Below are 22,148 nucleotides of genomic sequence, written 5' to 3' on the forward strand. Positions count from 1 at the left end.
TGACAGAGTGGAGTCTCAACTACCCAATTACCTTAGCTTTGATGCTTGATTCCTCATCAGAACATGCAGCATTTTGCTGTACAAATTTTTTTTTATGATGCATAGCTGTAGCAATTATCAGTGTAATTACTTTGTGGATACTGCTAGATGTTGGTCAGTTACTGGCCATTCAAGCGAGTTTCTTAATGACAATGATCAGTATTGCAAAGTTGTGCATATTGACTTAAAATTTCTTACAGATTGCAAATCCAAATGAACAACAGAAAGCAAACTTGAGGGTAAGATTGTAATTCTTCAAAAGTGATTTTCAAGCTTTTATAAGGTAGGATGCAGACACCCTTTGGTCGGTAATGTTTGCATTTGTGATCAATGAATAAAGTGAACTCAACGTAGAGCATAACAGTGGAACTCTGGTAACTCAAACTTGGTTAACTTGAACTCCTGCATAACTTGAACAAGATTTGATTTTCCTTGACCCATCATTTCTGTCATTTACTATCAGCTAACTCATAGACTATCAAACCATTTTTTGTTTCCTCTGCGAGTTCAAGCTAGCAGGGCTCTACCATATATCAAGAGTTGGGAGACAAAGGCAAAAAAAATGCATGTACTGCTTCTATTGATTGTGTCAATCCAGCCTTACTTTCAAAGAAGCTTTAACTATAGTTTTTGCAAGTAATATTGTAAGTCTGACTGGTGTTCTTGTGTGTGATTTTTTAAGGCAATTTTGCATGTCATTATCAACAAGATGAAGTATGATGAATCATACAACTTTGATCATGAGGTAATTGTATGAGTTTCATGCAATTTTGTAGGAAAATTCATTACTTGATGAGCGAATTGCACATTAAATTGCGCACCAAAACTGATATCGCATGAATCCCAAAGTGATGGGTGCAATATCGGTTTTCAAGTGCAATTTAACATGGAATTCACGAGTCAAGTAGTAGATTTTCCTTGAATTGCATAATTGAATAAAAAGAAGGGAAAAAAAAAAGAAAACAGCATTACTTATGGTTGTTATGTATAATTTTATGTAGATGTGAAACAGTAACACTTTGCCTCATTTTCAACTTGCAATTCCATGCTAAATACCTCACTTTGTTAACCAATCAGAATGTGAGATTTTATTCAATGATGCAATTCTATTAAAGTGTGTGTGTGTGAATTTGAGGCTCAAATGCACATTCATCAGATATTTTTCCAAAATTCATTCATTATGATGAAAATAACGATCGCATCTTTCAGGGTGAAGATGAAGTGATGTTCATGGAATATAGAAAGGAAATGAAGATCTTATTTGACAATATTGCTCAGCTGGTACGTGAATCCTACAGTACAATTTTGTTAGTATTCACAGAATTTTAAACTTGGAGGATTATGATTGTTGTTAAATGTTTATTTGTTATGTCTTTCAGGACCCTGATCTGGTGCTGGTGTCAGTTCACAATATTTTGAACTCAACATTTGGGTAAGATTAACCCTTAAACCTCTAAGAGTGGCTACCATAATTATTCCCCCCCCCCTCCCCCTCAGTTCCACCCCCTTGTGTAACATTATCATCATGAGAATAGTGGAGACAATCACCAACTTTCTAAGTAGCTTTTGATCGCTAAACAAATACTGCTTTTCAGAACCATTGGAAATGCACTGTATAGAAACAGCATGGAGAATACACACGCTATTTTTGGTGTGTAGAGAATTAAGGAAGTTCATTTCTATACCTACTTGGAAATGTACTGTATAGAAACTGCATGGAGAATACACACACCATTGTTGGGGTGTAAAGAGTTAAGGAAGTTCATTTCTATACCTACTTGGCTGAAATGAAATTGGCCGTCTTAAACATACAAATTTTTTTTTTGCAGGCAATTAGATGGAGCCAAGTTTATGGATGTGGAGATAGCTGTACGAGTTCTCTACATGGTTGGAGAAGCGATGTCGGTAAGTGGCATTTTTAGTTTGATCTGAAATACCATCTGCTTTGTAAATGTCAGTAAAATTGTAGAAAGGGTGAGGTACTGATGTACCAAATGTATGTAGACTACACACAACCTTTATTTTAGCATGATTGTAATAAAAAGCTATGCAGCTTATGGGGTCGTAGACTACATGATGGGTGATTATTCTTTTATCAACAGATGCAGCAATTGTACTCGGATGCCTCAAAGTTTTCAGCACTTCAGCAAATGATGAGTTTGGTAGGTGATCGTTTTCTTCTGTTAGTGCACGGACTGGACAGACATAGATAGAATGAGCAACAGACAGGCTATATCCATGTTGATGGCTGTACTGAATAGAAAGACAAAGAAAGACAAACAGAAAGGTAGACTGGCAGGTTGGCTAGCTGTCTGACAACAACCTCATCAGACTGGCTGATGTAATGACCTCCTTATCAAGTGATTAATTGACTGACTGACTGACCGACTGAATGACTGACTGAATGACTGACTGACAGACAGACAGATGGACAGACAGACAGACAGACTGACTAACAGACATACAGTACAGACAGACATACAGACAAACATACAGGCAGAAAGACTGACTGACTGACAAAAATATGGACAGACAGACCTACAGACAGACTGACTGACTGACAGAAATACAGACAGACAGACATACAGACAGACTAACAGACATACAGACAAACATAGACAGAAAGACTGACTGACTGACTGACAGAAATATGGACAGATGGACAGACAGACTGACTAACAGACATACAGTACAGACGGACAGACAGACAAACATACAGACAGAAAGACTGACTGACCGACAGAAATACAGACAGACAGACATACAGACAGAGAGATGGACAGACAGACTGACTAACAGACATACAGTACAGACAGACAAACATACAGAAAGACTGACTGACAGACTTACGGACAGACAGACATACAGACAGATGGACATATAGACAAACAGACAGATTGATTGACTGACTTATTACTTACTTAGAGTTTCTGAATGTTTGTGGTTGGCAACTGAATGATTGCCTGAGTAACTGACTGATTAACAAATAAACAGATTGATGAACAGACTGACAGACAGACAGACAGACGGCCTGACCGACTGGCTGGTTAAGGAACTGACTGGTTAACAACTAACCAGACCAACTGACAGCTAGACTAAGTGATTGACTAATTGGTTGACTGCCTGGCTGACTTTTACCTGTTCAGTAAGTTCACCAATTTACTACTTGGCTGCTGAACAAACAGAATCAAGAGGAGCAACTACATGTGGTTACAGCCTCTAATGGATTTGATGAGTATTTGACTTACTTATTGATTGATCATGTCTTCCAACAGTTGGTGACCAGTAATGTATCTTGCTACAACCACTCATCTGTGGCTCAAATGGTAAAATTTGTTTTTTAATTTGTCAACATTCTCTATCTTGATCAACAAGAATAAATTATTTTTAATTGTTTGATATGTTTTTCCTTTCCGTTTCAGTTCTTTGAGACAGTTGTCAGGTACGACAGATTTTTTAGCAGCCAGGGTCAACACATTCCCACAGTACTGGTAAGGGTTTTGGACCGAACTTGATTCTACAAAGTCATTTTCAAGTTTCCTTAAGTTTGTCAATCATTCAGAGAGATTTGGTGTCAAAACTGTTCCAGGATGTAGACGTACATAACCTTCTTGAGCAGTCAGATTCAAAAAATAACTTTACTTTGACTTATTGGTCGCTAGTCTCGATTTCTGCTGCTCTCTCGAGTCCAGTCTTTGTCTTTCCTCCCCGAGAAGAGTTTCTTTTCGGGGAGGAGCCCAGGCTCCAGTTCCTGTACAGCAACTGGTAGCCGAGCCTGAATGGTCACGTGAACTTTGTTCACGTTGATCAATGTTTGTTTCGTTGGTTTGGTTCAATGTTGCTCAAACAAAAAAAGCCTTTTTTAATTTTCTAGATATAAACTAGTGAGCAGCTTTTCTGCGAACAGTGGTTGTAAAACTTTTTCATTCTCCGACGCGTTTCGTCTAACTGTCGTAGACTTCTTCAGGGAGTTTTACAAGTATAACCAAACGCCTGTATTTATAAGCTAAAGTTAGTGGGGCCAATGACCATAGAGGCTTGGCCGGACTTACGAACAGGAACAGGCGAAGTTGTGAAAAATTTAAAACGTGTAAGGCAAGGTGGGAAAAATATTGTGGGGGCTACGGTTTTAGCTAACAATCCATAGATATACTTAGATATAGGCAGTTGTGGTTACAACTATCTGTCAAGGAGGCACTGCGGTTCAATGCTTTCTTCTCTGGTTGTCTGTTAGGCCTGGATTGCTTGTAATTGATGATTCATCAAGATGCTGTGATCTGGGCAACATATTTTTTTGCTGTATTAACCAGCGTCTAAAACTTTTGTGTCCTAGATTGCCTTCCTGGACGAGAGAGGACTCCGCAACCCAAACTGCACAGTCAGGAGCCGATGTTCCTATCTGTTCTCAAGGTTTATTAAATCTCACAAGTATGTTTCTGTGTGAAAATGTTCTTATAGTATTTGCTTGTTATCAGTTATAGCTTTTTGCTGTAAAGATATTGAACTTATTTAGCTTTGCAGTCTGTTTCACAGGTCTTCTTATGTTGGTTTATTCAGCATTTGTTTGTACAGGCATATACCCTGGGAAATTACCGGTAGCCAAGTCCATTGCCATCATCTTGGTTTTTTTTTTTCTTTTTTTTTTCAATGCATCGCTAGCCATTCTCAGTCTTCAAGCATCCTTTCTTTTTTTTATTGTATTTTTGATTTAACCCTTTCACTCCCGAGATCTGATTGTGAATTCTCCCCTCAGCTGCTACTCATTTCCTGGTAAATTACTTAGGAGCATTTGGTTTTAAATCAACATAACTTCTAGATGATAAGTTTGAGTATTCTCAATGCCTGTTTCGATATTATAGGAGACGTTGTGAGTAAATCACTTCTGGGATTTAAAGGGTTCAATTTCATCATTCCCTCCTAACATTTTGAGTGTTTTGCTGTGTACATTTACATAACTTTTCTTGCAATATCTGCAACAGACGTAGTCGCAAGTATTCACCGACTGTGTCATTTATCCTTGGTGAGGATAATCTCGTGATGGTTAACTCTCTTGCATTCATCTGCTTACTTATTTCAGGGCAAACATGCTGAACTATGCACATGACGTTTTAAAAAGACTGCAAGGACTTCTTGTCATATCCGCAGTGAGTATGAGCAACACTGTTTAATTGGTACCTTGTCATACTCCGTGTTGGGGATGTCATGACCCTTGTGGTCAGTGCTGGACTCTGGTCGAAAAGTGCGCGTTTGAGACTTGGTTGGGTGAATGTGTTGTGTTCTTGAGCAAAACTCTTAACTTTTAAGGTGCCTCTCTCCGCCCGGGAGTATAAAAAGTTACTGGCAAATTGTCAAGAAAATCTGATGAAATGCAGGGGGTAACCTTGTGATAGACTGCATCTTATCCAGGGAGAGGTAGTAGCCTGTGCACAGCCGCCCCATCCCCTCGAAAAATCGGGGAGGGAGCGTCTGTGATTTACCGTTGCTAATCGCGTATGGGGACCACGTGATTTTTCCCGGAATGTGCGGAAAATGATCTCATTGGCTGTTACTCGTAAATCATTACATCATGTGAACCACGGGTTTTGATTGGCTATCAATTTCGCGGGGAATTTACTTCTGAAATGTGAAGCCTTCTCTCAAAGTACACATTGCTCTCACAGTAACATGTGCGTGAATTAGCGATGAGTTTGTGTGCTCTTGGTGGGAAAAAACATCGTTCAGAATTCAGATAAAAATCCCGTTGACGGACGGAAGAGCTCGCTCGAGTTTTAACGTCTGGAAAGAGTAGCTGTCGCTGGAGTGTAAAGTGTCTATAGATTCCGCTTACATTTGAAGAAATTGCCCGTCGACTTTAAAGAAACGAAGGGCTGTTCTGACGAATCTTTGTATTGTGAACTCTACGACTCGAAAGATTATCAGCTCGAAATCCTCTTCTTCTTCCGTTTTCCTGTCACCCGTCAAAGCGAATCCTTGGGCGCTTTCCATTTGACCAAAATTTTCGAGATTTCCGTTCTGAAATCGAATGGAACGGCAAAAGTTCCGGGATAAGTTTTCGAAAATTTAGGAACACGTTTTGAGTGTGCCCTCTTGGATACGGTCGGACGCGTTCCATTCGGCCAGCGAAAATACCGACATTTTGAACCAGTGATGTATGTTGAATGGAAAGCGCCCCTACTCCTCGTTCAACCATCTCGTTTGAAGCGGTGAAATCACAATTATTTCACTACTGCCACGTGGACGCGAGAGCAGCTCATCGGCGACGATTGGGGCCTCCTTCGCAGACGTTCTTTGCGCTCGTCACGCAATCTTCCTCTCCCACGAACTTCGTGGGAGAAGAAGATTGCGTGACGAGCCCAAAGAACGTCTACGAAGGAGGCTACGACGATTGGGGCTGCATAAAAGATTGTCGGAAACAGGATAATTAGTATTGTAACGATTCAAAATTATCTACCGGAAATCGAGTGTCACGATCTGTCCGCTCCGATAAATCAGTTTGTTTATCTTTGTTGGGAAGAACTTTAAAGCCAATCAACTTACGTTTTGATCAAGGTGTGTTCATGAGAGAAGAAAACCAGTGTGGGTACCTTTTTGGTCGGTCAGAGACCTCGCCTAATATTGTTCTGTCTGCTTTTTGAAAATAAATTCTGGAAGAGAACAGTGATAGTGTGGGCCCCTCACTAATTCCCCACAAGATTAATGATTAATGATTTCCCGTATCCAGTGGGAAGACTTGCATACACGTCTTTTCCTTCAAAAAGGGCTTGGAGACATTTTTCGTGCTTGGTATAGTGAAGCAATTTCGAAAACGTCGCAAACGCTCCCAATTGCTCAATGAAAAGTAGTCACATTGACCGCCATTTTGAAAATCGGAATGAGTTGAGACGAACCACGTTAATTTTGGTCAGCGGAAACCAGTTTTTTAATTTATGCAAAGTTATTCCCATACACGATTAGCAACGGTAAATCACAGACGCTCCCTCCCCGATTTTTTCGAGGGGATGGAGCGGCTGTACACATGCTAAGAGGTAGCAATACTCCTGGTTGCTTTATGTTATGGAAACCAGGACAAGCTTTGGCTGGATGGGCCAGCCATTTGGGTCAAGCGGACAGTTAATCTACCTTCCTCGTACTCCATAACGTTTGATAACCCAAACTTTACACGTACATATTACAGGGTTTGTACAGATCCTGGAAAACCTGGAAAGTCCTGGAATTTTGTTACAATATTCTCCAGGACTGGAAAGTCCTGGAAAATGACTACAGATCTCTTGAAAGTCCTCGATATCTGCTTAACCCGAGCAGTAAAATTTGTAAAAACTTGGGTTTCTTATGGGAGAAGCAAAAGCTAAAGGCTAAGTTTATGTTCATCTCCACAGTTCATACGATCCAAGGTGTCTCTGTTCTCATTCTTTGTTGAAATTTTCCTCTCTTTTAAAGGAAAATGGTTACCAGCAGCTTCTATCTGCTGATGATCAGGTATTTATATCTTTTTTTAATGAAATCAATCCCCAGATGCAATTTGTCCTTTGGTAAAGGTATAGAATCCGATTCTACCAACGCGTCGGCCAACGTGTCGGCCGATAGTCGACCCACAGTCGGTCGTCTGTCGGCCGACTGTCGACCGAATGTCGACCAACGCGTTGGTCCCCGTTTATCCTTATAACGTACAAGATGCGTCGGTGGTGCGTTTAGTAATCAAAGTTTAATGTCTTTACGTGGGGCATGGTTACCCATAGTGCCCGAGCCAGAGGCTCGTGTATGAAACGCAAGACAACAACCCACCCATCCCACCCCAGGGGAGGACATCCATCACACAGTAATCTCGTGCGTGGGAAATTAACGTCTCCTACGTTACGGGACCTCCAATTATTCGTCCCTATCCGAGAAGACTAGAATATCTAAACCATTTCTTGTTGTTATAGAAAGGCGGCATATTCTTCTCAATTATTTTAAGACCTTGAGTGTTGGTCCGACCGGGGCTCGAACCCTCGACCTTCCGCACATCAGTCCAGCGCTCTATCCATTGAGCTAACCGGGAGGCGGTGACTTTGGTTGGGCCTTATGTATCTGAAGCAAAACTAAACCTTCCTTTTCAAATATTGAAATATTTCCACGAGTTGTTTTGACCCTTTCACTCTCGGAGTGACCAACATGGAATTTCTCCCTACAGTATAAATACATTTTTGACCAGATAGGTAATGAGAAGAAAGAAAAGTATCAGCGAGGAGATATTGCATAATGAAACGCCAAATTCTCAGAGCTAAAATTATAAGCAGTGTATGGTAGACAGGGAGGAGAATTGGTATCTAGATCTTAGGAGTGGGTCAACGGCAGTGGTTTGCATCTGCAATCTTTGATCGTAGATTTGATGTTTTCTTTATCGTTTGCAATTATTTTTCCTGTAGTTGTTCCTTTATGAGAGCGCAGGGATACTGATAGTCGCTAGTGGAGCAGTACCAGAGGTAAGAAATTTGGAAGAAACAGCTGGTAGCTAGGAATTCTTTAAACCTTTGGCGGGTAGAGTTTGGGGCGTTTTCTTTGCCCTGAACCCAAGCGTGAAGTTTTTCTTTTGGTCCTTGTTTTCCGCCTGATAGAGTTAGAACAGGATTAGGGTTAATAAGAATTGGCTCTAAAACTAGTTGCTGCTCAAGAAATGCGGTTAGCGTGTAATTTCTCCTTTCAATATCACCCTTTTAGTCAAATAAAGAAATGATCATCAACTAAAGAAGTTCTTGATTGTTAAACAAATTCTCCTTGTCAGCACCTTAGGAAATATATAGAGAGCAGTATGGAGAAAATGCACACTGATTTTAGGGTGTAAAGGGATAAGACAGAGAGCTTCCGATGGCCCTACGCAAATTTCCCCTTCACAAATGACAAAAAAAAGTATTTTACAAACAGTGACCGTTTTGAGAACGGAGACTACAAACATCTGTTTGATATCAAAATGTTTGACCCCATACCCATTTTTCGACTGAAAAAAGAAATCGTACCTATAGTCGTTCACTTTTGCGGCAACTCTCAGCTTTTTAAGTCATAAGTTGAAGAATATACGTAGAATTGCAGGGTAGCTACTGCACCGTTTAGTTGTTATCTAGGACTTCATAATTTGTCTTTATCCTTTCATTTTCAGAAGCAGCTGATGTATATGAAGGACTTACTGTCCCCGATCATCGAAAAGTTTGATTCAATTGTCACCAAGGTAACGATACTTTCACAATGAAACCCCTCTATGGCCACTCAATACATGGAAACAAAGATGCATCCGCGTTAAGTCAGAAAGTCAGTCGGAAATTATTAACTATTTGAACTAGAGTGCTTTTCGATTGGGTGTAATAAAGCTGGTCGGACGAAACACCCAAAATAAACTAAACTTGTATCAAGATCCTTCGGAACCGCTTTAAACATGAACTAATCTCGGTCCTTTGGAACGCTTCTTAACACAAACTAATCACGGGATCCACCGAAACGATTCTCCAAAACACTCTGCTACTGAACTATAACACTATACAATGACTACCGATTGCGGACAAGATTATTCGACACTGATTGTCACCATGTCGCATACGGTATGCGACAACAAAAAATTTGTAACATAATTTTCTTTGTTACAAATTCTCCTACTCCTTCCGCACAGGTTTTGTGATCAAAGCCTTCTCAACAGGAAACCAAAGTAATCACGAGGGGCAATCAGAGAGAAGGAAAATCACATAAAGAGCCAGTGAGAACCCAGAGTAAGAATAAACGCGGGAAAACGCAGGCGGCTAGCTCGTGATTCGTTTAAGTTTGCGTCTGATTGGCTAAAAGTATGGCGCGAGTTTTCTGGACCAATCGCAGAGCGAAGTAAAAGTAGAACCAATGCAATCCCGGATGTTCTTGACACTCGATTGGAAATTGCCATCATATAACTTTTTTAAATTATGGCTGTAAATCATTATTAATGTATTTATTTCATTTCAGCTCATGTCGGAGACTGACGATGCCTCTTCCTTGGTGTATGCCCAGCAGCTTTATCATCTGGTTGCCTATGCAAGGTAACTTGAGGGATTTAACGAGACTTTTTCCATTACATTTCTTATGTTCATGGACTTCATTGGATTGACGAACCAGAGCCGCCCAGAGATTTAACAAAATGCATGATTATGTGACGAATTTACCACTGGGTATCGAAAGCGTCCGAGATTGCTTTAGTTTTAGCAAACAAGGAGTGATTTGTTACAGCCTGTGAGACACGCAGTTTTGGTTTTTTTTTTTAGGACAAGCGGAAGAAACTTACGAGGAGAGCGCTATGGGAAGTTAGCGTGGGGGAGAGATGGGAGGGGAGGGAGAACAAAAAATGACCTACGGGCTCTTCTCTTTGCGCGTTCCTTGCCACTCATTCTGTCCTTGCGCTTAGCAATGTCCAACAGGAGAACGGTAATAAATGTCGCCTGTCCCTAAGGCTAGTTTTAGGATCCCCTCTCAACCTAGTCTGTAGAACAAGCATAATTTTGTTTTGCCCTTTTCAGTCGAACGGAGGCAAGCGCAAGGCGAGTGCAAAGTGCGAATCTTGTGCCCCCCCCCCCCCTCCGCCCCTCGCGTTTGCCTCCGTTCGCCTGAAAAACCCCAAAAAAGTACTGCATGTCCTGCGGGCTACTTCAACCAATCAGATGCCAAACAAAAACCGAACAGGACATCATCATTTTGCTGTACTCTTGACGGTTTTGCCTCTTCTTACTCCGAGTTCTCGATTTGCTCTTTGTAATAACTGCCTTTATTCTGCAGATCGGCCGTCCTTAGAATTATTATATCTTTGAGCCTGATTTTTAGGACACTCAGAAAGAAAACGATCTGATAAAGTTCTGCATTGTTTGATTTCAGTCGAGCCAGTAAAGCTTTCCCCAATCAGCAAGCCCTGAAAGCCAGTGGTTGTGCACCATGTTTCACAGAGGTAACGTTCACCCTTGCATCCTAACATCAGTATACATATTCTCCATACTACCCCAAATCCCAATCAGCAAGCCCTGAAAGCCAGTGGTTGTGCACCATGTTTCACAGAGGTAACGTTCACCCTTACATCCTAACATCAGTATACATATTCTCCATACTACCCCATATCCCAATCAGCAAGCCCTTAAAGCCAGTGGTTGTGCACCATGTTTCACAGAGGTAACGCTCACCCTTACATCCTAACATCAGTATACATATTCTCCATACTACCCCGTATCCCAATCAGCAAGCCCTTAAAGCCAGTGGTTGTGCACCATGTTTCACAGAGGTAATGTTCACCCTTACATTCTAACATCAGTATGCATATACTCCATACTACTCCATATCCCAACAATAACGTAGCTCCATTTTCTGCGTTTAAAAGCACAAACAACCCTCAATTCCTCTATTCGCTTCGACGAAGGGCTAAAGCTCGAAACGTCAGCTTTTATAATCGTAACGGTGGCCAATTTACCATTTCAACTTTGTTGATATATTCAAATTATTCTCCACACTGTTCTCTATACATTTTCTGAGGTACTGACAAGGAGAATTTGTTTAACAATCAGGAGCTTAGTTGACGATCATTTCCTTTATTCTGGTGACCCTAATGTTTGATTCAGGAGTGATATTGTTAAGGAGAAATTAGATGCTGGTGCTGGAGTTTAAGGGTAAAAGATAAATACGTCTACCCATTCTTGTGTATCACAAAAAATCCTAAAAGTGCAGGAGCTGTAAGTGCTCTGAAAAAAAAAAAAAAAAACTACTAAAAGTGCAGGGCCCGGTTGTTCAAAAGAGAGTTAAGTCTAAACCCAGGGTTAAATCGGCCTAATCCTGGGTTAAATTTTAAGCGGAGGTTAGTTGCGTTGTTCAACGGAAGGTTAACACTAACCTCGGGTTAAACGATGGGTTAAATTTAACCCACCGTGCGAGCAGGGTTAAATTGTTAAACTCCGGTTAAATCAGGAATAAAGACGGCGGACTTCTTGTTTTGCGATTTGTGCAGAAGGCGACGACGAGAAAGGAGGTTTAGAGCCGGAACTCAATGTGAAATCGACGATTTCACAGACGAAGAGCTGCGTGCTCGTTACCGCTTTCGACGAGAGTCTATTTTATTTATTGCCAATCTTGTTGCCGGTGATATCAGTCGCAACACTCGACGGAATCACGCCTTACCGCCTCTCCATCAAGTTTTAATTGCCCTCAGGTTTTACGCCAGTGGAAGTTTCCTACAAGTTATAGGCGACACCTTCGGTGTGGATAAGTTCACCGTTTCCAGAGTAATTACCGATGGTCCCGTGCTTTAATCGTGAAACAGCCCCGCTTTATCAAGTGACCTTCGACGAACGACACAATTAAAAACGAACTTTACCTTCGCGATTTTTTTTTTTCCACATTTCATTTTTTGTATCAGCGAAAGGTTTTCTTCGACTTTTTCCGTCAAAACGGCAATTTCTGAAGTGCTAAAATTTTGTTTACGAGCTTTGCGTGAGATAGTTGAGGAAGCCATTTTGCAGAGCTCGCAACTTGTTCACCATGGCAATATTGTACGAATAGTTTATTATGGGATGCTAACCGCGGGTTGAACGCCCTTAACCCGAGGTTAGTTAATCTGTCCTCTAACCGCGCTTCGAACAACGCAATTTTAACAGCGAGTTAACAAACTCACGGTTAGGAAATTTAACCTCCGGTTAGGCCTAACCAGAGGTTAGTTTAACCTGTCTTTTGAACAACGGGCCTAAGAGCTGTAAGTGCTCTAAAAATAAAAACAAAACAAAAACAAAACTGCACGCTTTTCATCAGGATAGACTGTTGCGGAGCTATTAAAATTTGCATTTGTACTTTCACTCTTCAGGCTTTGCCGATTTTCCTCAGAGCACTTCACATACCCATCCATCGAGACACCATCCACTCTGGGGTGCGGCAGTACCTGCACAGGATGATTGTATGCCTGGGTGAGGAAGTACTACCCTTCATCCCTGTTGCAGTTTCGCATCTACTGGAAGGTTGCACGGTAAGTACCAACCGAGGGGTGACGAAGTAACAGATGAACAAAGCAGAGTTTAGAAGAGAAAGGTTATATTATATTATATTCCCCCCAGTGGAAAGCTAGTCTATCGCAGGTTCTCCTCCATATTTTATTTTCCTAGAAGCTCGATGATGCACTATGAGATGGATTGGTTTTGTGTGTAAAGTTTCAGCTTGTGCGATGTGCGCAATCACCTCAGTCAGGGCTTGGTGGCACCCTTTTCGATCCAGCTTGATAGACACCAGACCTCTGCATCGTTCTTCCCACAAAAGAACTGGACTCGCTCAGATGGTCACAGGCTGGGCTTGTACCAAAAATCAGACTGCATTTAATATTTGAAACACTCATAGAGAGACCAGCACTTCTCCCCCGAACAAAAGGGATTCAAAGGTTCTTCTTGTTTTCTTCCAGGCGCGGGACATTCAAGAATTCATTCCGCTTATCAATCAGATCATCAGCAGATTCAAGGTAAGTTTCTATATTGCCTTCTTATGCAGATTTGGAAATGATTCATCTGCCCTTCTTTATTGCTTTCGCGAAGTCTCGGCGAATAAACGTAAGAAGAAATCTCGAAGATACAGCTGAGTGAAGGGTTGACCAAGTTGGGTAAAGGGAATTGTACCCTTAGTAACATCATCTGTAGTTCTCTAAGGAAAGAACCGCTCCGTTTTGGACTCTTAAGTTTGGATTCTTCTCAGCGATCATATATTTTCCCATTAGTTTTTAGTTGTAAGAATTTGTAACGGAAGTTATCAGGTAGTGCGAGCTAAATTTGTTGTTTTTTTTTTTTTCGTTTCCTTCTAGACTCAAATTGGGCCTTTCCTGAGGGAAGTTTTTATGGCAATTGTAAACAGAATCTTCATAGTCCTTGGCAAACCAGCGGATGCAAAAGATGCACAGGTAATTGAGGCCCACTTAAACCTCTCAACCCTTATGGTCTTAAAGTAAATTCTCTCAATAGATAACCACATGTTTCTTTGTTTGCTAGTCTTGAGAACTAGCTGTCCTATCGGGACAATGTCCCCTAATTGGTAGTTTTCTTTACTCTCATCAGCAGTCTGCTTGCTAGTGCATTAAAATTGTAAGGAAAACTTTTGTACTTATCGCTCCTGAAGACCGAGGGTTAATATGGAGATGGAGAGGGTTGCCTTACCTACTTCGGCTGAAACAAGCTTAGAGATAACCCCACTCCCGCCAGAAATAGCGCCAGAGCCATAAATCATCTCTCCCTTAAGCTTGGGTTGTGTAATGTTTCCCTCTTTCGACGTCGAACCCAACTGGCTCTGTAATTTTCAATGAGCTCATCTTGATTTGTACCTAACGCATCTTGAGAACAAGGCGATAGTCTGTCACGAGCTTGGTAAAGGCGTGGGAATATGTTAGCGCGTTGCACATGCTGCCACAAGTTGCAAAAATGTTGAGACACCTTGAGGAAAAAGTGCATTTCCCTTCTTCATTAGATGGTCAAGCAGTAACTTAGTGCAAAAAAACCGAATGCTGCCTCCCCTTCCTCGATTCAATGTTGTTCATTGAAGTTTATAACATAACCAAAGTAAAGCGCGTGCTCTGATTGGTCAATTCAGCGTTTTTCCGCGCGTTTGTTTTTTCTGGTCACATAAGATTTGTTAAATAAAAGAAAACTCTTTCGCTACAATGTATCAATGTTATGTTATAAAACAAATGGTAAACGCCACAGTGTACACTATTGAGTTATGGATGCACTTGGGAGGTTTGCTAAGCACTCAAGAAGCTAGAGTCGCTCTCGGCTATCACCTCGAGCGACCCTTACGCCTCTTTCGTGCTAAGCAACCTCCCGCGTGCATCCCTAACTCAATAGTGTACGCTGAGGTGTTTACCATTTGTTAATTTGTACATGATGCCACTTAACTACCAACATGGCAAAGAGGGGAATGAGGTGATAATTAATGTGGGATCACATGGTGAACAATTACCTCTTGCGGTGGTAACGCGTCTTAACTCATGCTTCCACATTAGTACTTTCATTTCCTCTCGCAGACCTTTCTATCCCTTGCTAAACTAAGTACATTTTAAACACCCCAGCCTATTCGGCACTTCCGGTATTGTTGATTGTAATTTCTTGCAGGCAGTCAAGGAGAAGGAAACTCTGAGGCGTAGTTACTTCCTGTTTGTGGGTGCTGTGGTAACCAATGATGTAACAGGGGTCCTCACCTCTCAAAGTGAGTGGCCCGTTGTTATTCAACTCTCCATTTGTTTTGTTTTGGTTTTTTTTCCCTGCTCATTTCTCCTCCAGAGTGCGCTGAACTCCGGATTAAGACGTCTGTGCCCCAACTATGGCTTAGCCATTGTGCTGTGTCGTTTGGCGAGACACGAGACATTCTTATGGAGCCTCTACCCACCTGAGATTGTAAATAGGTATTGGCAATTGTCAGGGAACCTTGATGACGTTTTCTGGAGAACTACTAGCGCTGGACCACAATTCTATTGTGGAGGAGTAGTAAACACTGTATCCCCGTGTCGCTGATAGACCTTATCCTTTTATTGAAGATTTTACCGTAAATCCTCTTTTAAGCTTCCCCTTTTAATGAGCCCTCCCATCTTTTGAGCTTTCCCCCTCCCCAAAGTACCTGAAATAAATAAGCCCCCCCCCCCCGGGGGGGGCTTATTAGAGAATTTATGGTAACTTAAGGTTGCGTCAACTATCACTGGGCTGCTGTAGCGTGATGTGGTTATGGTTTAGTTACGTTTTTAATCTCTTATTTATGCCCCTGTTTAACCCTTTCACAGCCAAGATCTCATTAGTTCTTCTCCTTACTGTCTGCCGTACAATTCTTATGATGTTAGTTTGGAGAATTTGGTATTGGATCAAACAATAATCCCTTGATTTTCTTTTTTCTTTATTCTCATTACTAGCCTGCTTATTATTACATTGATATTGTACGGAGAAATTCTGTCTTGGTCACTTATGGGAGTTAAAAGGGTTAATCTCGCCAATAGGCCATTGCCACCAGGTTGTGGAAACTGAAATAAATCATTTGTAGATTTTTCAGTGGTTTTCATCCTTTTTTTTGTTTTCAAAATTTGCATTGTGCTATTTTCTTTGTTTCTCATCAGCTCCGCAAGATCTACACCAAGTGTTGTTGACCTTGATTCAAGGAGGAGTAGAGTTTCCAGACCCAGTGGTAAATACTTTTTTTGTGTGTGAATCTAAATCTAGAATTGAGAAAAATAACCAACGTCCCTTCTATTCTCTGCAAGAAAATCGAGAACGATGTTTGCATTAGTAATAGGATAGAAAGTTTGCCGTCCACACTGGAGAGCAGATAAATGCTTTTCCTTCACACTAAAACGATCCTTGATGATAGAAACACTTGAATTCCAGCATCCTTCAGTATGCAGGGGACTCGGTTCCAATCCTTTTAACCCTTACACTCTCAAGATCTCATTAGTAATTCTCCTTACTGTCTGCCATATAATTCTTATGATGTTAGTTGGGAGAATTTGGTATTGGATCAAGTAATAATCCCCTAATTGATATTTTTCTTTATTCTCATCACTTGTCTGCTTGATATCGTATTAGTGTAGTGAAGAGAAATTCTGTCTTGGTCACCACTCATGAGAGTGAAAGAGTTGAGTTTGTGTGATTGTTCTTGATAGTCTCACAAAGTCGTGGGATCATTCTTTTTCTTTATTTGGTCGCCTTGTTTCCAAATTAAAGCTTAAATCCTCTCCTGAGGAAAAAAATAAAGTAATTTCTAAATATACGTCGCCCAACCCTCTTACCCCCTGCAATAATGGAAGACGTTCTTTAAATGATTATAGTCTTTCTGTGTTGTTTGCAGGCGCAAAAGATTTCTTTCAACATTCTTCGTAAACTGGTTGAACTCTGGGGTAAGGATTATACTTTCGTTTTCTAATGGTGAGTATTATTTGTTGATGAATCACTATTAAAATTGTTTCTCGTCCACTCCTCGTAGGTGGCAGCAATGGATTGAATGGTTTCAGAGAGTTCATCTACGAAAGTATTGTACCTGCGTCGTTTATGGCTCCTATGAAGTCGAACTTTGACATGAATGACGCACAGACTATTTTGGTATGTAACGATCAGACTCCCTCGTCTTATTTTTCAGTGCCCTGAGAGAGCGTTGTAACTTGCCTTTCCTCTATGATAGTATATAAAGCCCTTTTCGATTGACTGTCGGAAAACCAAAACCAAAGTAATCACAACAACCAATCAGAAGAAGAGAAAATACCTTTAAGAGCCAATGAGAACTCAAAGTAAAAACAACCAAACTGCTAAAAGCGCGGGAAAACGCGGGCAGCCAAGTCGTGATAGGTTTTTAGATTTGCATTTGATTGATTGGGAGAGTGGCGCGAGTTTTCTGGACCAATCACAGAGTAAAGCGAAAATGAGGCAATTCCGGATGTCGTTCGAGACTCAATTTAAACTTGCTCTATCCCGTTGGGTCTAGGATCTATAGCCACTCTCAAATCTCTCAAGTCATTGTTAATAGTTTCGTTTATGTAGCTATCGTGTCAGAGTGGTATTCGTTTGAGCTTCGTTCAAACAAAACCAAAACTACTTCTGACTGCTAATCAGGTTAACATTTCTGCTCATGATCGTTTTTCGTTCCAACAGGCTTTGCAGGAAATTGCTCTTACGCAGAAAATGATTCTGCAGAAACAGGTAGGGCGTTTAGCAGCAAGTTGATATAGCCAGTGATTCTCATTTTTAGCTGCAAGGCATCTCTATGTGAATTTGTTGGGAGAATGTATTGTTATATTAAGATTAAATCCCAAGATTATAACTTAATTCTCATTACCAATAGACTGACGTGGGAGACACGGTGACCCAGTGGTCAGTGCATTGGACTCAGGATCGAGAGGTCTGGGTTCGAGGGCTGGTCGGATCAATGTGCTGTGCTCTTGAACCAAACACTTTCTCTCACTGTCCCCCTGTGCGCCCCGGGCCAAGTTGTTCGAAGATCGATTAGCGCTAACCCAGGGTTAAATTTCAATCCAGGTCTCTATATTTCTCTGTTCAAAAGCCGTTTTTGGATAATTTTCCCTATTGTTTTAGAGCATTCAATCATAAAATCGTAGAAAAAAAGCTTTCAGATCTGAAATCGAGTTGAACACTAATCGTGGGTTATCTTAACCCAGCTTTGAACAACCCGGCTCAGGAGTATAACTAGGTACTGGCGAATTGTCAGGGAACCCTGATAAAATGCTGGGGTGGGGGTGGGGGTGTAACCTAGCAATGGACCATCATCCCATCCAGGGGGGAGTGGTAATATACCTAATTACTTCATGCTAAGGAAACCAGTATAGGCTCCGGCCAGGGCCAGGGGCGGGGATGGGGTGTATTTGGCTTGAGTACAGCATTTTTTTTTTGCTTACCTTTTAGCTGGGTGATGTACAGAAACTTAAGGAGAATTTGTGTATTAATTGCTGGAGAGAATACTCCTGCACTGATATCCTATCCTCTTATTTGATGCCCGCAGGGAGTGGAGTTTATAGAATTCCTACAGAGCAAATACCTTCCAACACTACAGATAGCACCAGGACTTATTCAGGTAGGCACCAGCTTACCGTGTATGGTGGATCCATCAACTCTCTTTGTTGGGTTTTCTTCGTTTGTTTTCCAGGTCGAAATTAGAATTTGGAGGGTTGGTTTTGTGTGGAGGGAGGGGGGGGGGGGAAGGGGAGAAAAACCTTCGGAACAATATCAAATCGCACCGGAACGCTTTCATCATTGTGCCATCCCTGCCTCCTGGGCAATATCCCTAGACGTACCCCCGGAAATAACCTCCCAGACACTTCCTCTGGACATTACTCACGGACGTTACCCTTCAGACATAATTCTCTGGGTGTCACTCTCGAACGCTACGTCCGCACATTTCATATATCTTATTAACCAAGCGCGAGGGCCATACTGAGAGAATATCGGCCCGAGGTCCGTACAAAAAAGACCTCGGGCCGATATTCTTCCAGTACGGTCCCGAGCAAGCTTGGTTAATAAGAGATTTATTATACGACTGAAGTTCAAAGGGACACAAGTGCGGTATCATTCTGGACCATTCGGGACAGTGCCCGGTCCAATATTGAGAGAATATTGACCGGCAATAGAGCATTTTGATTGGTTGATTTTAGTTATTGGCACTCTGACTGCCCGAGTCGTGTAATAATTTTTCCTATTGACATTCCCCCCGAACATTCTTCCCTGGACATTTCCCCCAGACATTCCCCTCTGAATTCAGAAGTTGAACTTCTTTCTGGTGGATAAAGTTAATTTTGGTTTTTTTTTTCTTTTTTTCTTTCCCCACTGTCTCTGCAGGAGTATATAAGCGCCTTACAGCACGCAGACATCAAAACCTTTAAGAACTATATAAAGGTGACGTGTAGATGATATGTTTGTGTTATTCATTTACCCCATTTGCATATGAATTCTGATTCCTCAGTGTTAAATAAGTTCAAGTTATTTTTCTACACCTAAATGGCTCTTTACCCTGCTTTCCGTCACGCAACACCCGTCACGGAAACATTTTTTTAGGGTTGCGTGACGAGCTGAATGGGGGCAGCGCTGAGGGATAGAGTCCACCTTCTCTTATTCTTGCAATTTATCTTCTACAAAGTTATTCTTTAACGATAAATTGATTTCTTTATTTTCTCTGAATTAAACATTTACGGTAACTAATAGGGGATGCTCTCTGTGCTTTTCGTGATTTATGTTGTCAACAATTCTCTTTTCTACTTTTTTCTAATTGTTTTTCAGGCTTTTTTCACTAACCTTCGTTCTTGACCAAGGCTTAGCCCCTTCAGCATACGACGAAGGGAACGAATATTGTTTTATAATAATTTAATTTTGTGTAGTGACAGAGTGTTGGTTGTAAAATCAGAGCATAGAGTTTAAATTTAATTTTATCATAAAGATGACACAGCGTTTCCGAATCAGGGAATAGAATGAAGTGTCAAACACAAAATTCTACAGATCCAAAAGTTGAATGATGTTCACAATTTATCTTTTACAAGAAGTCCATATTTGCGCGAAGCCCAAAACTGTTCTTGAATGGGCATAAATGTTTAGAAATTTTCCAGCCTATACTTGACTACTTAATAAGCTCTTCTTTATTTTCCGGAGAGGTAGGATTTCGTAAACCTGCTCAAATTGAAAATCTTTTCTCGTGTAAATAGAAAATGTTACCAAATTTTCGACAAATTCTTCCAAAATGGTAATAAGGTCATAGAGTTTTGGTGGTGGGCTTTCCTGTAAAAGCGGCAGCAGTTTTGTCTAAAAGTAGTTAAAGAATCTTTATTTAAGGGTACCAAAATCAATCTCCTTGAAAAGGGGTGCAACAGATCCAATTTTACGTCTAGAAGGTAAAAAAAAAATCATTCTGCCAAGAAACAAACAAATTATATGTATCTTCAACAGTGCACTTTTCAGAAGAACGCACTAGTTGAGAAAGCCTAGGGCAGAGTGTCTCCATCGTGCTCAGTTCCAGTATCAAAATATCAATTCTCTGCATCGTCTGCCTTCCATTTGATATACGATTAGTTCTGAGAATTTGGTGGTGAATTAAGCAATATTCCGCAGTTGATGATTTTTCTTGCTTTCCACCATCTTTCTTCTCGAACTTGTTGAAATCGTAAGGCGGCGAAATCTCTCTTTGGGTCACCCCTGAAGGAATGAAAGGGTGAAATTTTGAATCTTAGTTAGGAAACCAGTCAGTACATATTTTTTTGTTTTGTTTTGTTTTGTTTTGCTCTTTTTTTTGTTTTTGTTTTTTTTTTGTTTTTTTTTTGTTTTTTTGTTTTTTTTTGTTTTGGATTCACTTGCAGGTCTCCAATCACCAAAAATATCCAGCAAAAAAATTCCCTTACTCACTAAAATGCAAATATTTTCACATTATTGCCCAAAGGCGGACAAGAAAAGTCCAATTCGGACTCAAAGTCGGCTTTCGCTTTAGCCGGGTTCTAAGTAATGTTAATTTTATTATTAAAAATTATTTGAAGACCTTGATATAAGGAGTTAGGGTACATTGTTGATAGAATCGCATCATGGAATAAAATCTCGCATTCTGATTGGTTAACAAAGCGAAGAGAGTTTGAAAACGAGGCTAAGTGATATTGTTTGGCATCTATGTGTATATAACAACTGTAAGTAATGTTGTTTTCTTTTTTTTCTTGTTTTTATTCAATTATGCGATTCAAGGAAAAGTCCATTACTTGACTCGTGAATTCCGCGTTAGATTGCACTTGAAAACCGATATCGCACTCATTGCTTCGCGGTTTTCGCGTGCAATTTACTGCGTAATTCCCTCGTCAAGTAATGAATTTTCCTATAGTATCCTACATGCATGTACAGAAAAAGAGAATTGCCACTCAAAACAACCCGAAGAAGTCAACCATATTTTTTTTCTTACGTTTTCTTGTTTTTCACTTTATTTTGTCAACAATGAATTTATTTACAAAGACTTGTATCTCAGGCAAAGCCAGATTTCTTTTTCTCACGCACTTTACAAGGATTAAACGGCGTTCGTGTTTAGACGCAAGATGAGGAACTCTGAATAAAGAGATAATAACCTTAGAAAACCGTCATGTCGTATGTAATTATCTGTCCATCTTTCCTAGAAATAAGTTGGGTAATTTTTCCGTACAGTCCCGTATTTTATTATGCATACAGCTCTTAAATAAGGAAAATAACGCCAAAAGGCCTTTGGGACTACCGCTTTTTTGTACAATAGTATGAGACTGTGTGGAAATCTTTCCTTGAGTTATTTGTGTCGCTTAAAGGGGGTTATACGATTCAGAAATGAAAATTCAGGCGTAAAAAAAAAAAAATATTGAAATGGGTTAACTGCTAAGGAAGTCATTGAGAAATTGGGATTTTTTCTTTGAAACCAAAATCCTAAGATCGGTTACCCATTGATTGTCTGTTCCGTACTAATCTATTGTAATTTCACATCACTTGGATCTCTTTCCTCTGTTTCCCCTAGGAGTGTTTTGGTTGATATTCCGGGAAAAAATCGACGGAAGGATCGAAACTGGAGACTTACCTTTTTACTAGGAATAATTATCTCATCATCGAGTTTTAATTTTCTTTTATATGTCGAAAAGGATTTAACAAGGA

At 40.6% G+C, this 22,148-nt stretch overlaps 1 protein-coding gene across 2 annotated transcripts in view; it reads left to right on the forward strand.

Moving 5' to 3' along the window:
• The window catches only part of LOC111324998 (exportin-T), a 35,861-nt gene extending 14,249 nt beyond the window's left edge, over positions 1 to 21,612 (forward strand). For both annotated transcript variants that reach the window (XM_022928682.2, XM_088761068.1), the window contains 26 exons: positions 240 to 278; positions 722 to 784; positions 1,249 to 1,320; positions 1,419 to 1,471; positions 1,869 to 1,944; positions 2,142 to 2,201; positions 3,315 to 3,365; positions 3,462 to 3,530; positions 4,373 to 4,467; positions 5,117 to 5,183; positions 7,477 to 7,515; positions 8,445 to 8,501; positions 9,173 to 9,241; positions 10,000 to 10,073; positions 10,900 to 10,969; positions 12,863 to 13,021; positions 13,448 to 13,504; positions 13,841 to 13,936; positions 15,141 to 15,234; positions 16,130 to 16,197; positions 16,858 to 16,906; positions 16,993 to 17,108; positions 17,655 to 17,702; positions 18,520 to 18,591; positions 19,353 to 19,409; positions 19,791 to 21,612. In XM_022928682.2, the coding sequence (XP_022784417.2) occupies positions 240 to 278; positions 722 to 784; positions 1,249 to 1,320; positions 1,419 to 1,471; positions 1,869 to 1,944; positions 2,142 to 2,201; positions 3,315 to 3,365; positions 3,462 to 3,530; positions 4,373 to 4,467; positions 5,117 to 5,183; positions 7,477 to 7,515; positions 8,445 to 8,501; positions 9,173 to 9,241; positions 10,000 to 10,073; positions 10,900 to 10,969; positions 12,863 to 13,021; positions 13,448 to 13,504; positions 13,841 to 13,936; positions 15,141 to 15,234; positions 16,130 to 16,197; positions 16,858 to 16,906; positions 16,993 to 17,108; positions 17,655 to 17,702; positions 18,520 to 18,591; positions 19,353 to 19,409; positions 19,791 to 19,817 (1,797 nt within the window). In that variant the 3' untranslated portion in view covers positions 19,818 to 21,612. The remainder of the gene's footprint in view (positions 1 to 239; positions 279 to 721; positions 785 to 1,248; positions 1,321 to 1,418; positions 1,472 to 1,868; positions 1,945 to 2,141; positions 2,202 to 3,314; positions 3,366 to 3,461; positions 3,531 to 4,372; positions 4,468 to 5,116; positions 5,184 to 7,476; positions 7,516 to 8,444; positions 8,502 to 9,172; positions 9,242 to 9,999; positions 10,074 to 10,899; positions 10,970 to 12,862; positions 13,022 to 13,447; positions 13,505 to 13,840; positions 13,937 to 15,140; positions 15,235 to 16,129; positions 16,198 to 16,857; positions 16,907 to 16,992; positions 17,109 to 17,654; positions 17,703 to 18,519; positions 18,592 to 19,352; positions 19,410 to 19,790) is intronic.
• The last annotated feature ends 536 nt before the right edge of the window (positions 21,613 to 22,148 follow it).

This window comes from Stylophora pistillata, chromosome 5, assembly GCF_964205215.1.
Source record: "Stylophora pistillata chromosome 5, jaStyPist1.2, whole genome shotgun sequence".
Lineage (NCBI taxonomy): Eukaryota > Metazoa > Cnidaria > Anthozoa > Scleractinia > Pocilloporidae > Stylophora > Stylophora pistillata.